General features: G+C 34.5%; 2 protein-coding genes across 4 annotated transcripts in view; one reads left to right on the top strand and one right to left on the bottom strand.

The window, feature by feature from the left end:
* The window catches only part of NTAN1 (N-terminal asparagine amidase), a 35,494-nt gene that overhangs the window by 8,058 nt on the left and 12,426 nt on the right, over nt 1-15,010 (top strand). The window lies entirely within an intron of this gene.
* The window catches only part of PDXDC1 (pyridoxal dependent decarboxylase domain containing 1), a 29,650-nt gene continuing 14,688 nt past the window's right edge, over nt 49-15,010 (bottom strand). For 2 of the 3 annotated variants that reach the window (XM_085237652.1, XM_085237651.1), the window contains exons 8-23: nt 14,698-14,776; nt 13,865-13,949; nt 12,974-13,022; nt 12,771-12,872; nt 12,507-12,632; nt 10,865-10,915; nt 9,682-9,745; nt 8,385-8,473; nt 7,534-7,639; nt 6,254-6,425; nt 5,518-5,636; nt 4,885-5,006; nt 4,143-4,235; nt 3,960-4,056; nt 2,828-2,932; nt 49-1,911 (exon numbers count right to left, since the gene is read on the bottom strand). In XM_085237652.1, the coding sequence (XP_085093778.1) occupies nt 1,649-1,911; nt 2,828-2,932; nt 3,960-4,056; nt 4,143-4,235; nt 4,885-5,006; nt 5,518-5,636; nt 6,254-6,425; nt 7,534-7,639; nt 8,385-8,473; nt 9,682-9,745; nt 10,865-10,915; nt 12,507-12,632; nt 12,771-12,872; nt 12,974-13,022; nt 13,865-13,949; nt 14,698-14,776 (1,722 nt within the window). In that variant the 3' untranslated portion in view covers nt 49-1,648. The remainder of the gene's footprint in view (nt 1,912-2,827; nt 2,933-3,959; nt 4,057-4,142; nt 4,236-4,884; nt 5,007-5,517; nt 5,637-6,253; nt 6,426-7,533; nt 7,640-8,384; nt 8,474-9,681; nt 9,746-10,864; nt 10,916-12,506; nt 12,633-12,770; nt 12,873-12,973; nt 13,023-13,864; nt 13,950-14,697; nt 14,777-15,010) is intronic. The other variant, XM_085237653.1, reaches the window with a different exon arrangement.

Raw genomic sequence — 15,010 nt, 5'->3', positions numbered from 1 at the left:
ACTGCAGCTTCTACAGGAACTTCATTCAAAAATATATATTAAGACCAATAATTTGAAGATTCTTTATTGAAACAGTCAGATAGGAGCTGAAGAATGAAGCTCATTCCACCAAAACTACTGGTTTAACAATTCCAAATATAAAAACATTAGAAAATAATCCTTGTGGTGATAACTCTATTCCCCACAAATTACTCTTATTAACTTATTCATTGCACCAAAGAAATTGCTGAGGAAGACTAATCAACTGTTTTTGCACTTCAGAAAAATTGCACTCTGATTTACATGAGTTACCCCAAGAGCAAAATGTACCCACAGGATTTAGATGCTGAAAGTCAAATGAGGTGACATTACTATTCAAAAAAACCCTTCATTTTTCAGATCAAAGTTAATCCTGCCACCATTATAGCCATTGAATTGACACCCTTTGGAAAAAAAGAACAAAGCAAACTATAGTACTTCTAGCTCTGTATGGATTGAAAGATTTTCTCCAAAAAGCTTGTTGCAGAGCAAGCTTTCCAAAAGATGTTGCTTCCACAAGAGGCTTTGGAAACGTGCAGAAAAGCAACTATACTAAATCATGTGAGGGCAGGGGAGGAGATCTGCACACTGTAGCTTTTGATGTATCCAAAGCTTAACTTGTACCTTAAGTAGTCCTGGACACTATGAACTTGCACTGTAGTGTAAATAAACTATATTTTTTCATTGAATCCCTAGGAAAGTTATTCAAAAGTAAGTGTTGAAATCAGCACAAATATAGTGGGTCTTTTTTTTTTTTTTCTTCCAAGCTTTACTGTAACTACCTTTAAAAATACATAACAAGAAAAGTCCAGTTAATGATGCTACATGTGTTACCAGTGTCATGCAAAGGAAAAAAATGTATTGGTGATTCTTTTTAGTGGTAGAAACAAGAAGCCATTTAGGCATGCAGAGGCACTATTTCTTTCTGAACTGTTTAAAACTCAGTAACTTAATTAGTCCTCCTATACTCAGGGCCTCACCTGAACAGGAAAAAAAAATGGGTGATGACAAAGTACAATTCATTGACTCCTATATATACACACAGGCAACCATCCCTAACACTGCACCACAGCTTCTTGGCAATGTTCTTCATAAAAGTGCTGAAAGAAAAAAAAAAAAAAGCAAAAGTAGAACTTGCATGACTAGGCTGTTTTACTGAAGAGGCTAAACTGAATATTTAATATAAAAATGTTTAAAAAAAAAAATCAGCAGTTTCTTAAAAAAAAACACCACATAAGATCAATTTACAATTATTGGGTGCAACTGTATTCTTAAACCTTATACATGGCTGCTTAGTTAGTATCTACTGTCAAGCCTGAAGCTTATTGAAACTGTAACTGCCTATTTTCTTGACAAATATTTACAAGCCGTCAGGCAGTTAATAAATCTCACTGCCACTTTGTTGACACGAACATGTACAGGATTAAAGCAACTGTACTAAGTGTACAGAAAGACATCTTTCCTGTTTGGGGAAAATTTGTACATGTGCAAAATCCCAGTTAGTAAGTTACAGTACTTATATTACTGTACTAGTGTGTGGCACTGTTCACATTTTAAATGCATCATTAAAATATCCTGCCTTTTGAGGCATGTGATTTATCCGGATAGTCTTAAATTCAGAGTCCAGTTTTTATCTTTGATTTCCTTGTTCTTCTACATTTCTGCAGTCATTTGGTGATTCACTGCTTTGAATGTCCTCAGTATCTTTATTTGTTGCCTGTGACACCTCCTTGGACAGCTCTGTTTTTAGTGTCTCCAGTGGTCTTTGCTCTTGGCCAGGTGACAGAGTTGGGGGTCTCTGAGCCATCTTTTCCAGATCATCGCAATGGCTGACTGAACTGGTCTCACTAAATGCATCCGAATTTCTGAGACTCCTTTTAAAAATTTTATGACCTGTAAAGCGTTTGAAGAGTACAGTACCAGCGATGGCATCAAATGTAAAATGTAGTATACAGAACGTAAGTTTCAAAGAAAGCATCTGAATTTTAAAACTACAAAGAAATAGATTTTATTCAGGCGAGGTGCTAACGTGTACCCTAACCACATAAATACTTGCTTCCACTTACACATATGTATGCAAGGCAACAAGTGCCAGTTATTTTATCCTGTGTACACAGAAACTGTTAAAATTCAGCTGAGAAACCCATTCCAAAGTCATTCTAAGGTGGACAGTTTTACTGAAAATCACAGGATAGAAGCCAGTCAGAAGTTAAAAAGGGGTGTAGAACTATGGTTTCCCTGAGAGTCAAATCTACATTAATTACTAATATATCTAAACAGAAAATACCATGTTTTAAATAGCTCTTCACTCTAGAATGGCTTTGTCAACACAGTATTAGGTAGTAACAGACAGGTACTCAAATACACAATAATATATTACTTATGCTTTAATTTCAAACACAACTACTAAACCTACTTTTTTTTTTTTTTTTTTTTTTTTTTTTTTTTTAGATTCACCCTCAGTATTCATATGAATGACTTGGGTTGAAAGGGATCTTAAAGATCACCTAGTTCCAACCTCCTAAGATAGGCAGGGCTGCCACCATCTATTCCAGAGAAAGACCCCAGACATCATATGCACCTTGGGGGATAAAAAAATCTTACATTTCTAGGAGAATGTTTTAGAAAACTGGTAGTATTCTGTGCCATGCTTAAACTACGTTATTTAGGGAGGACTTAAGATCTAATTCCAGATATTATGACAGAAGGGAAAATCATGCAGGTCCTCTAGTGTCACGCAAGTCAGATGTGTGCTGAGGCCAGGGTGTTGCAGCAAGTTTTAGAATAAAATCACAAAGTAGAAACTTACCAGAATGTCTTTGCTTTGTGAGGCTGGAAGTTGGAGTTGGTGGTGGAGTTGTACCTGTACCTTGGGCTTTTGATACATACGTGGATTCTGTGGATTCTAGTGAACCTGCAAGTCAAAAGGAAGTAGTAAGCTGCAAATTGAATATAGACAAGTTCTCTTTTCATCAGTATTTATATATATATATAAATTTAATATATATAAATTTAATATATATAAATTTAATATATATAAATTTAATATATAATATATAAATTTAATATATAATATATAAATTTAATATATAATATATAAATTTAATATATAATATATAAATTTAATATATAATATATAAATTTAATATATAATATATAAATTTAATATATAATATATAAATTTAATATATAATATATAAATTTAATATATATTATATATTAAATAATATATATAATTATAAATTATAATATATAAATGTAACAATCTTGTCTCTAATGCAGGTTTCTGAAACTGCATGTCTGCAGTTAATCTGAAACTGCCACTCGACTGTAGCTGGTTTCTGAGTAAGTGGGGACAAAGTTGCTGAGTCTTAAAAAGATGAATAAAGTTCCCCTCACACTCACTTCACAACAGTGGTAGACACCCAGTACTCAGTTTTCCCTTTTCTTCGAAGCTTGACACATCCCCAGCTGCAAGCCATCAATCACCGCACTTTGAAAATATCTAGTTATAAATGACATAAGCATTCCCAAGGAAGCCCTACTGTTCTCTTCACTAAGGACCTTGAAGACAGCGCATTGAGAATAAGATCCCAGATGCAGCAGAAAGTCTTCCCCACTAGCTTATCTATTTATACATGTAGCATTTGTTCCAAGGATAGGCACTTCCACAGCATGTCTGGCCAGCAATTGTTCCTCTATTGCCAATATCTAATAAAGCTTTTTTTAGCATGATTCAATATGCAAAAACAAGATGTAAACTATACACGGGATGAGATTTTCTCACCAAAGTGTTAAGAAATAGTGAAGAGCATAATCCTTTACATCCCAAAGGTGCATTGTGTCACTCAATCAGCACAAGAAAGTGTTGCAATTTCAAGTATAAAACTGGAAACATTTAGAACACAGCATAACATGGCTGCAGATGCACGGAGTCCTACCTGCTGTTAAATTAAATGTTCTTCCTTTTGGTGAGGCTTGGAATGGAGAAAACCAGTTCAGCACAGAACCTACTACGGGTATTTGTCGTAGCAGCCCCTGCAAAGTCCACAATTAAAGACTGGTTGGTGAGCTAGGTAACCACATCATGCAACCACAGCTGCATGATAACTTCATAGCCTTACCTCTTCAAGAAGTCGTTCTTCATTTGCTTTCTGAAGCTGAAGTTGTGCTTCCTGTATCCCTTTTCTAACAACTTCAGTCATGTTCTCCAACAACTAATGAAAACAGAAATTACATTGTCTTTATGTATAATATGTGTATTTGAAATTATATTTTTAATTCAAGCTTTGAGGATGTAAACTGAATAGTCAGATTTTTTTTCTAATTTAAATCTGCATTTTATGAGAACTCTTTCTACTGTAAATTAAAAGGCATACAGACTGACCATAGGATTTTTACAATTACATATGTACCCAGAAGGCAGAAGTAACATTTTATACTGCAAAGGCCTAACAGCTTACTGGGGAAACAAAAGATGAAAAAACAAAGACACAGTTTTGTTATGTGCAAGACAAATGCCAATTTGCGTAATTTGAGTTTTAACATCAGAGTCCTTGGTGACAGGTTCTTCCTCCAAAATGCCAGCAGTTTGTGACTGCATGTTAATAAAAACAAAATGAAAAACTGAAAAGATGATCTGGTCATCACAGCAGGCTAAATAACCCAGTGTACAAAGGGGATACATTGTTTGCAGAAGAACAAAAGGTTTGAAAAAAAAACAAAACAAAACAAAACAAACACCACCAAAAAAACCACAAAACAAAACAAACACCACCAAAAAAAACAAAAACACCACAAACTGCCCTGAGGGTAGTACAGCAAAACAAAAGATGCTGAAATGCTCTTTGATTTATTAACACATACTCTTGAATTTTCTTCAATTTCTCTGCCTGTTGCTGCAATAGTTTCAACCAACTCCAACACATCTAGATCCTCAGTCACCATGCCAATATAAATGCAGTTCTTCTGTCCTCCAAATTCTGGGCCTGTGAGCATTGGGAGAATCAAGTGTTGGTAACATATTGAGAAGTGTTATCACAATACATTCTATGCCCATGCTTACACATCTAGAAAGCCTTATATATGCATACACCACATGCCCACTTCAGTAATTAAAGTGCAATATCTTCACAGGTTACACTGTGTTTCACTAGATTTCCTTGACAAGCTTCAGTTTACAGAGAGGTGCATCTGCAGTTTTCATTCTTTCTGGCAAGAAACCCTTTTAGGTCTAGTTGCTCATAGGTTAGTTTTCACATATATTGGTGAAAACAGTGCAACGTGCTCAAGCTCTGCTGAACATTTATCAACTGAAATAGGGACTGAGGGGAACAGTTACAGATGTTGATTATAAATTAACTACATATATGGCAGTGTAATTTCGCATTTTAATGAACTATGTACACGTGACCTGCTGAAAGATCATAATGCAGCCAGGAAGACATCTTGTGTTGAAGCTAATAGTCATTCTTTTTTTTTTTTTTTAAGTGCAGTTACCCGAAGAAAAAGTGAGATCCGACTCCAGTTCATTTAATTTTTTCAGAAGTTCTGTGTTAATTTTTTCCAATTCTTTTTCTTGATTGTCATCATTCTTCCCATCACTGTGATAGTTGTATCTTCAAAGCAAGCCAGGAGATAGTAATTTCACTTTAGAGTACATAAACAAACCCCACAGATCTAGCTTGTTTCTACAAAATTCTGTATTTTACAAACCAAAAGCTGAAAGCAACTTTACAGATTATGAGATTTAGGGTTGGGAGCAAGGGGGAGGCTGGCCAATGCAAACTTAATTGAATACAACAGATTTCTAGGTAACACTGATTACTTCCAGTGTTTGGATTTTACAGAATCCTACCCAGTAGACTGTATCCGATGACCGGAATAGACACTTAAAGGGCTTTATTCACTATGTAAGTGAAGGATATAAATGTATATTATGCTTAGTATAATTAAGCAGCATTGCACATTACATTCTTGCTTAACAGATCAATATGCTGTCTCCCATATTAAAAATACTGCTGTAATTTGCTTAAAAAGCAATTCACCTTTTCTTAAAATAAACAATATAAAAAACTTGTTTAATTTAAAACAGAACATGCAAACACTTCAGTGGGGGCAAAGCCAGATAATTGCAAGCAAAACACATCCAAATCACTACTAAAAAGATCCTTCATTCCTTTCCAACAATGCACTGCCTATCCACCCATAAGGAAGAAAATACTGAAAGATATACCTTACAATACCTAATCCTGGCCAGCTGAGATCTTCAATATACAACAGGCCTACTGTTCTTCTCACTTCTTGCTCAAACTCCTCTCTCAGTCGCAGTGTACTTGTCAATACTGGTATCTTCATTTTTAAGCAGTCTACTAACTGATCAACATCTTGTATTTCAGTTCCTAAAACTAAAGAGCCTATGTATTAGCATGCAGTGAAAGTGAATGGACATGCACAGATGTCTGAATTAAACAAATAATCTGTAAATAAACCACTTCAAGTTAATCATAATTTACAGATAGTACTGAGATACCTTGATCTGTATGTATCGAAGTCTTTTCTTCATCTATCTATGTACTGTTAAATCGAAACAATCTGAGCTAAGGATTTCACAAAAATAAGATAATAAGAAAAATTACTGATGTTACGAACTAATGAGGAGAGTATCTTTTTTCATTACATCAGTAGCCTCCGTCAGAAAAAATCCTTTTAACATAGCTAAACGGATAACAAATTAGGTTCTGTAGTTTCCTTTTAAAATTGTAAAAATCACAGCATCATAAAACAATTTTATTCTACAGATCTAGTTTCCCCATGTACACTGTGGATCCTCTCACATCAATGTCATCCATTGATAGCCTAAACCACCCTACAAAAGCTAGAAGCGGCTACCGTTCATCACCTGATCCTGATGCTCTCTTTAAGTTACTCCATGCAGCTATGCAGCTGCTAAGTCTAAACAAACTATGTATTCGGTGCTACCTTAAGCAAATTCTCAGCAGTTTCCAAAACACAGATTTGTTTCTCTTTGACATCAGCAATTACAAAAATAATCTAGAGGTTTAGAAAACATTTAGTCTACTTCTATTTTGAACACAAGCACCACTTCAGAATCACCTGTGTGGAAACATCAAGCATCTTTTCCTTATGATAAGCAGCTGAGAGAAGGAAAGGCTGGGATGATTTATCCTTTGTATTTCTTGTATGATTCTCAGAAACAAAGTGCATATCTCCCTTGCTTTTCCTAACAAGTTTACAAATATAATTGATAAAAATCTGTCTTTACAGATGCAGTGAGGTCACGTACAATATTTAAGCCATCTCTAATGCACCCACTACAAAGGCACACCTGAAATGATAAAGCCAGTGTAATTTATTGAAAATAAATAAGTAATCCTCGTAATAGGACAATACTGTAAAGTTTCTTGAACTTATCTGATTTTATACCAGGAGACTGATGTACAATTTTATAGCAAATTCCAGTTTTTACAACTGGCTGAGTAATGTGAATGTTACCTGCAGAAGTCATTAATGGGCTGAAACGCACACATGTGCCTTCATCTTCCAATTCTACCACATCAATCCCACTGGCAGGAACCAGCTGTGCCAATTGCTCTCCTAGCTGAAGAGATAAGGCACAGGTAAAGGAATGTACAGATATGTCCTCACAGTTGCTGACTCCGATTAGACTCTTTGTACAGGAGAGCTACTTGCTAAACAGTTTTCCATATTTGTTAAAACCACCTCTGGTAAAAAAAAAAAAAAAACACCAAAAAACTTCAGCTTGCCAGTAACAAGAGATAAATTGGACATATTGTTAAAATCATGAAAACTCAGCATAAGCTGTAAGTCTGAAACTTCTCCAAATTTGTTGAGTATACCATGATTATCATGTAATTGTTCTAGAATAGTTATGTGCTCAGCTCTGTGAGCAAAGGTTTCCCAAAATAATTCTAAAAGCTCAGGAAAAAAAGCCTGTCTACTCACAACTAAACAAACACTGTCAATGCAGTACTTTGCCAATTGAAAAGAATTCTGAAGTTTTCACATTTTCACCCAAGCCCAAGCAAAACAAAACACTACCAAATGTTTAAGATACAGAAATAATGTTAGTAAGAATTACGTGTTAAAGAAAAAAGAAAAAAAAAAAAAAAGAAGCATGGAAACAACTGCTTCAGAGCAAATCTTTCTTTATAATCCAAAATGTCCAGCAGGTTTTGCTAAGGACATCAGACCAGGAATACTTGCTAAGCCCATCTACCAAAAGCTTTATTATTATTGATGAACCCCTGGAAGAATTAAATTCTCACTTATTCTTTTTTCTAAAGAGAGGAAAAAAAAAAAAAAAAAAAAAAAAAGATTCTTACCCACTGATTGAAAGTGTCATAAATGTGTCCTTCATTACTTATTACATGGTGCTGAGTAGCTGAGGTCTGTGCAGCATGTGGTGTTTGATCTGAACCCAAAAACACAAGAATTACGGAAGGGGATTTGTATTTTCTTAATTAAACAAACAACAACAAAAAAAACCCTGAAGTTTAGACAAAAGATGATTACATTTCCTAGGTAACATAACACATCTAAACTATGTACTGAACGTGAAGCAGACTAATGAGGAATTATTAAACAAAAAAATATTATTAGTCAGTTGTCATAGCATGCAGTAATGTTTAGTTTTTAACATTTTAAATGAATTTTTAACAATTTATTTTTGTTTTAAACTACACAAACATAATAGTAAGAATTGAAAAGCCCATTATACACACAAAATATGGAGAAGGCAGCTAAACATTTTACATCCTTATATTTCAGGTGGGTGACTTCTGCCTACATAAAGCTGTTCAAACAAAATGCATCAATGTAAAAAGCAAGTCATTTTACTGGTCCAAAATTAATGTTTCCTTTGTAAGTAATGCCACTAAATAGATGAAAAACGAAAACCTTTCCCCACGTGAATCACAAAAAAATCCACAGTATTAAAATCAACACTCACAGCAAAACTGTAAAGTTTTCTAGTAGTCAGGTGCTTCACCCAACCAGATATCTTCTCACCCTCCGTGTCTTTGTATATATACAAACAGCACAACATCCTCTGCTGTAGCCAAGAGGACATAAAAATTCTCTTTTGGGAGAGCTCATCCAAGAGCTCATCTCTGCCCTGAGCTATGTTTAGTGTGGCTTCTGTACCCACGACAGTACTTAGAGACCTGTTCCTAATGGTATTCTGCTGTTTTTAAAACTACGCAACAGAATACAGCAGTAAAAGAGAGAAATGCAGTTCTTGCAACTAGCCACTATACATTTAAAAGAAACAGGGAAGCCTCAACAAAAATCAGTGGAACATATTCCCTCATCAGTACCTCCAAACATAGCTTGCGGTTTATGGGAGATGATTAATAATCTGCTCTCATGATCAAAATCATGCACAAATTTCAGTCAAGATAGTAAAAATACCCACTATGAAAATACAGAACCTAAAAAAGCAGTGTGGTTTTATCACTAGATAAAAGTATACCTTTTTAAAGGTAAGTTAGACAAGAGAAGTGCACTATATATAATCTACCAAGTAATAACGTACCTAATAATTTATCTATTAAAAAAACCCCAAAGAAATAAAATTACAGCATCATCACCAACAAAAAAATCCAGCACTAAATCATGTACCTCTATTTAAGTACTTCTGGAAGAACTTGAAAACCACCACTGGTGAACTCAGTTCATCTTCAACCTTAACAAAAATAAAATACTAAATATATTTTCAAATATATTTTTTTAAACATTTACCAGTGAAGAATTTTTTAGAGTGCTGAGCAAAGCAGATAATTTTGTTCTGACTGCAGTGACATTGTTCATACTATCTCAGAAATAGAAGTTAACTCTTCAGGAATGCGAATAAGCATTTCAGTAGAAAATGGAAAATAAATCATGATTTACAACATGCATAACTAAACTTTGATCACCATAAAGCAAGAGAACCATGCACATTCACTAACGTATTTTAGTAAAGAATGTTGATTTAGCTTTATGCATTCTCAGATATTAATGTTTAAAGAAAATTTTCTTCAAAATCATGCCAGAATCATTGTGGGACATCAAGAAAGTTCCACCATGAATAACAATAAGATAACTGATTCTAATTTTGGGGTAGGAGAGATGCACTAGGCAACCTCTGTAATCAACTAAAGACAATCCTACAAATGCAAGGTTTATTGAGGCAGAAAGGGCAGTAACTTCAGCTCTCAAAGCCACTAATACTCCTGGAAAAAACATCTTTGCAACAAAAGGATTATTGTCGCTTGGAATGATCCTAAAAAAAACAAGAGCGTTAAACAGAACACCTCACAAAAACTGAATTTGGAATTAGTACATTAGATATAACTTCCAAAACGAATTCTGTTGCAAGACTGTCAGCTAGGATAACTTTTACATGTAATTTCCCATGTTTTACAGCAATATCTCATGGGCAAGATGCAGTCAATCTATGAGCTTTAAGGAAAATGATTTAATAAACCTGTTATCAGTTTCATAAATGTATTACCAAGAAAATAAAAAAGGTGTTTTAAACAGAAATTAAATTAAAGTCTGGAGACAATTTCTGGATGTCAGCTCCACTGAGTGCAAGCGTTTACAATGAAGGAAGAAGTACAATCTTGATGTCACATACAACTGAGCTACATAATTTCGCTGAATACTTGAACTTAATCAAAAAAGATTCCAAGCATCTTCAAAGTAATTACTACATCCTAAATAATATTTTTAGGTAAAGTCTTTTGAGTCAAAAGTTAGTCTTTACCTACTAAAAGATACAAATAAACTATACAACCAAAATATTAAATGCAGACTGTACCGAAGTTTTAATGAAATCCAGGTTTTTCAGGTTTTCCAGCAACCTTTGACTCTACAAGAGAACAGCAGAAGGGAAACAAAATAAGGACAAAACACGAAAATTATTCTGACAAACTAAGTAGTCACCAGCATAATTTCTATTTGCAAACAAAAGCTAATGAAGTGTGGGAGATCCATTCAGTTCTTCTTTATAAATTTAAGTTGTAACAGGAAAACAGTTTCTATCTCTAGTAAAACAACTAATACAAAATGCTTTTCATTGTCTTAATTTGTTTGTTGACAAAATTCTAGGGATACTACAACTAAAGCTCAGTGTGTAGATATGAGAAAGTTAACTGTTTTGCTACAACAGCATCTGTTTATAATAGCTTTCTAAATTATTTTCATTATCAACAAAGACATTCTTACAGTGTAGTTTTAGACTATGAACAAGCTAATACAAAAGCTAAGATCACTCTTAGATGCCACAAAAAAACCCAACAACAACAACAAAAAAAACAACCCAACACAACTTAATGAATAATTGTATTTTGTCACTGGTCTTTCATGCCAATAGTTTCTTCACTAACCTTTACAGCAGCTTTCCACTTCCCACATCCTTTTAGTCCCTCTCTCAATCTTAAATTTCTTTAAAAACTTTTAAGCTACAAATGTTTTGTATATAAACAAGGCATTTCCTGACACACGTACTGGACTATATATATTTTTTACTTAAGTAATGATCTTACTTTGAAAACAGTGCAGTTGCTATTGTATTTGAAGAAATGTGTTGAGATTCTTTTTTGTTAAGCTTTGTAAATTTACTGTTACCTGAGAATTCATGGGATGGCCTGGGTTGAAAAGGCCAATGATCAATAAATGATCAAAGATCATTTATTTCAACCCTCTAGCTGTGTGCAGGGTCGCCAACCACCAGACCTGCTGCCAGAGCCACACCCTTGAATGCCTGCAGGGATGGGGCATCCACAGTCTCCTTGGGCAACCTGTTCCAGTGCCTCACCACTCTCTGGGTGAAAAGCTTCCTCCTAATATCTAACCTAAACCTCTCATCTCAGTTTAAAATCATTCCCCCTTGTCCTAGCACGATCCACCCATGTAAACAGTTGTTCCCCGTTCTGTTTATACGTTCCCTTCAAGTACTGGGAAGAATTGGTATCATGCCAAATAGAGGAAGAAAATTAAGTCTTTCTCTGAGTTTCAGGCAAAATGATTAAGATAGAAGAGTGACAGATGGTTACTCAGTTTTACAATTTAGGAAGAACAAAGATTAAGAATTTTACACATAAAAACTAATGAAATATACAAACTAACAGCACATCCCTCCCTTGAACATTGCTATTCTGCTTTCATTACTTATTCATAATGTGATATATAGTAACATATGCTGTGCTGTCAACAACTATGACGTTTCAAGCTGATTCCTCTGCAACACAATGATAAAAAATATATATTAACATCTATTATTAAAACACAGTGTTCTGTGAGAGCTCTCTGGACATTACTTGTACTGCTTATTGAACTTTGTTTCTGCTTGGAGGCTCTGATTGTTAAATCAGATCATGAGGATATTCAGGAACATTCTCCAAGCCATACGCAGAGAAGCCAAGTGGCCATAATCAATGTATTAACAAGCTGCTGCTTACTAGTTGCGAAGCATGCTTTATCCTCTCCACAATCCCATCATGGCCTAAGTACTGCAAAGAGAGCCACAGTGGCAGGGCACGAAGTTTTTCTACAGGCTGACTTGATGTCAGCCCAGCTGCTAAGGACTAAAGAGGAAAACAAAAAAAAAAAAAACAAAAAACTGTGATTAACGTTTTTTCAGTTACTCAATTTTTGCCAGATTAGTGGCAATTGCAACTAAAGTCTCAATGTCTTGAGAACGGTGACTGAAAAGTTGAACATACCAAAGAAGGATCCTCATGTTTGTAGAGTGTCACTGCAGGTACAGCCGGCAGACCCAGCCAGGAACCCAGAGTAAGAGTCATGCTGTCACATTTTGTCGCCGCCTAAATTTTATCACAATAGGCAGAATATAAACTATATGCATTTTAGATCATGACCTTAAAGTCTACAGTGTCATAAGGTTTCTAGATATGGTAGAACATACCAGTACAGAAGAGGAGACATAACCCAAAGCCAAAGTTGCCAAATTCACACTAGAAAAATAAAGCAGTATTAGCACGTATTAAGTGTGTATTAAGAGAATGTTTTAATCTTCAGTTCAAATACGTCATGTTCATGTGAAAAGGGAGGTCATTTTTGTTCATACACTTAAATAAAATTTTAATGAATTGTGAAGTAGGTGTTGCTATTTGGAATTCCAAGGTTTTAAACCCAAAACCAAAAATCTGTTTCATCCTAAAAATGTGACCAACCTTCAGGGAAATCATCCCCCCCAAAATTATATCTGTAATTCAGCAGCAATTTGGAATCAGAGACATACAAATACGATACTATATAATGAAATACTGAGAGAAACTGAGTCTCTACTCCATGCTTAAAAAATGTAAGAACACTGGAGTGCTCAATAACATTGTCTGAGTTCTTCCAATTTCTTTTCCTTTTGGTTTAAACTTTCTCCCAGTTTTGCTGCATAATGCACTTGTGGCACCCTTCTTGACAACATTCATTGAAGTAACGACACTTCTACCTCCTTTCTCATTCTCAATAACCACTGTATAATGTCTCCCTTAATTGTCTTATTAGTTCTCTTTTGTTTGTATTTTAAGCTCTTCAAAGCAAGGGCAGATAAGATTGCCTTCTGAGTAAAAGTAACCCATAACCTATGCTGAAGTAATCACTCCAATTAATTATTCTTGTATACGTAAAACAATCTCATACAATGACAAAATTAGAACCATGTTAAATTCTTAATATGGCAAAAATAAAGGTAGTCTTTTGGTCTTCCACAAGCTGGTTAGCTGTAAAGCTATGTGCTGTATATTTATAAATTATATTCATGTAAAAGTCCAATTGATGAATATCTCAAGTTTCATACCCTTCTACATGGAGCCACATTTTATACTGCTCACAAAGTTCCTTCAGCCGCCCAAGTTTATCTGTGTGCCCAGCACCTGGTGTCCCTTTTTTGGAAAAGAAAAAAACAACAAAGAGTAAGCATGCAAATTAGGACTCTACATAAGAACTCTTGTACTGTTGTCAGAAAAGTCACAAACAAGAATAGGAAGGAAGATATTTAAGAACAGTCAACTACACAATATTCATATCATTGTGACATATGAACAACTGGTATTCTGGATAAAATTAAAGATGCTAGCTTTGTTTGCCAGTGCATGTAAGAAATACTCCAAAAACTAAATTACCTAGGTACCCACACAAAAAGTTTTTTTTTTAAATTTAATATTTTCAAGGTATGACTTCAACAGGAAGAATGGAAGCCAATATTAATGTCTTAGATATGCATATTTATTTTTAAGTCCAAAGCAAGTAAGCCACTTCCTTATGGGCAGTTTTGTTTAATTAACAAGAGAAAAATGCAGATTTTAAAAGTAAAGTCGATGGCACATCTATCAAAAATTATTACTTGTTAACATGAAATTGACTCTCAACAAGATTTGCACACATTAAGATGAGTTTTCATTATATTAGTGCACCATCTGATGTAGACAGAATTGTAGCAGTACAATTGAATTTTGAATTAGATAAATAAAACCCCTTTGGATAGATAAATGCACTGTCATTAAGATACTTCCTGATATTTCTTGACATGCAGCCACTAAACTACTTAAGACAATGTACATTTATTTTGAATTTTATATATATTCATGAAATAGTATGCCTTTTTTGTTATTGTCTGTCCACAGCACTTACCAGCATTAGCCACAAGCAGCAAAGGCAGTTTTCCACACTCAACATCATCTTTAATCAATCTGTCCAACAAAGCAACATCCTATTAAGAAAAAGATAGATAAGTATGTGTATCAAACAACAGAAATTTGTTTTACTGAACTGGAAAGTGTGTTACAAGTAAAAAGGGACAACATACTAACATTGTGAAAGGCGTTTTCAACATCTTAGTTTGTGACTTACAGTTTCTTCTCAAAAGGTTAAAAAAACCAAGGTCAAAAAAGCCTTTGTGAAAAAGACAACATAAATACTTAGTGGACTTTGTAAGTGTTCTTTC

This window comes from Meleagris gallopavo, chromosome 16 (assembly GCF_905368555.1).
Source record: "Meleagris gallopavo chromosome 16, MGAL_WU_HG_1.1, whole genome shotgun sequence".
Classification (NCBI taxonomy): Eukaryota; Metazoa; Chordata; class Aves; order Galliformes; family Phasianidae; genus Meleagris; species Meleagris gallopavo.
This window is presented reverse-complemented; position numbering and strand designations above follow the sequence as displayed.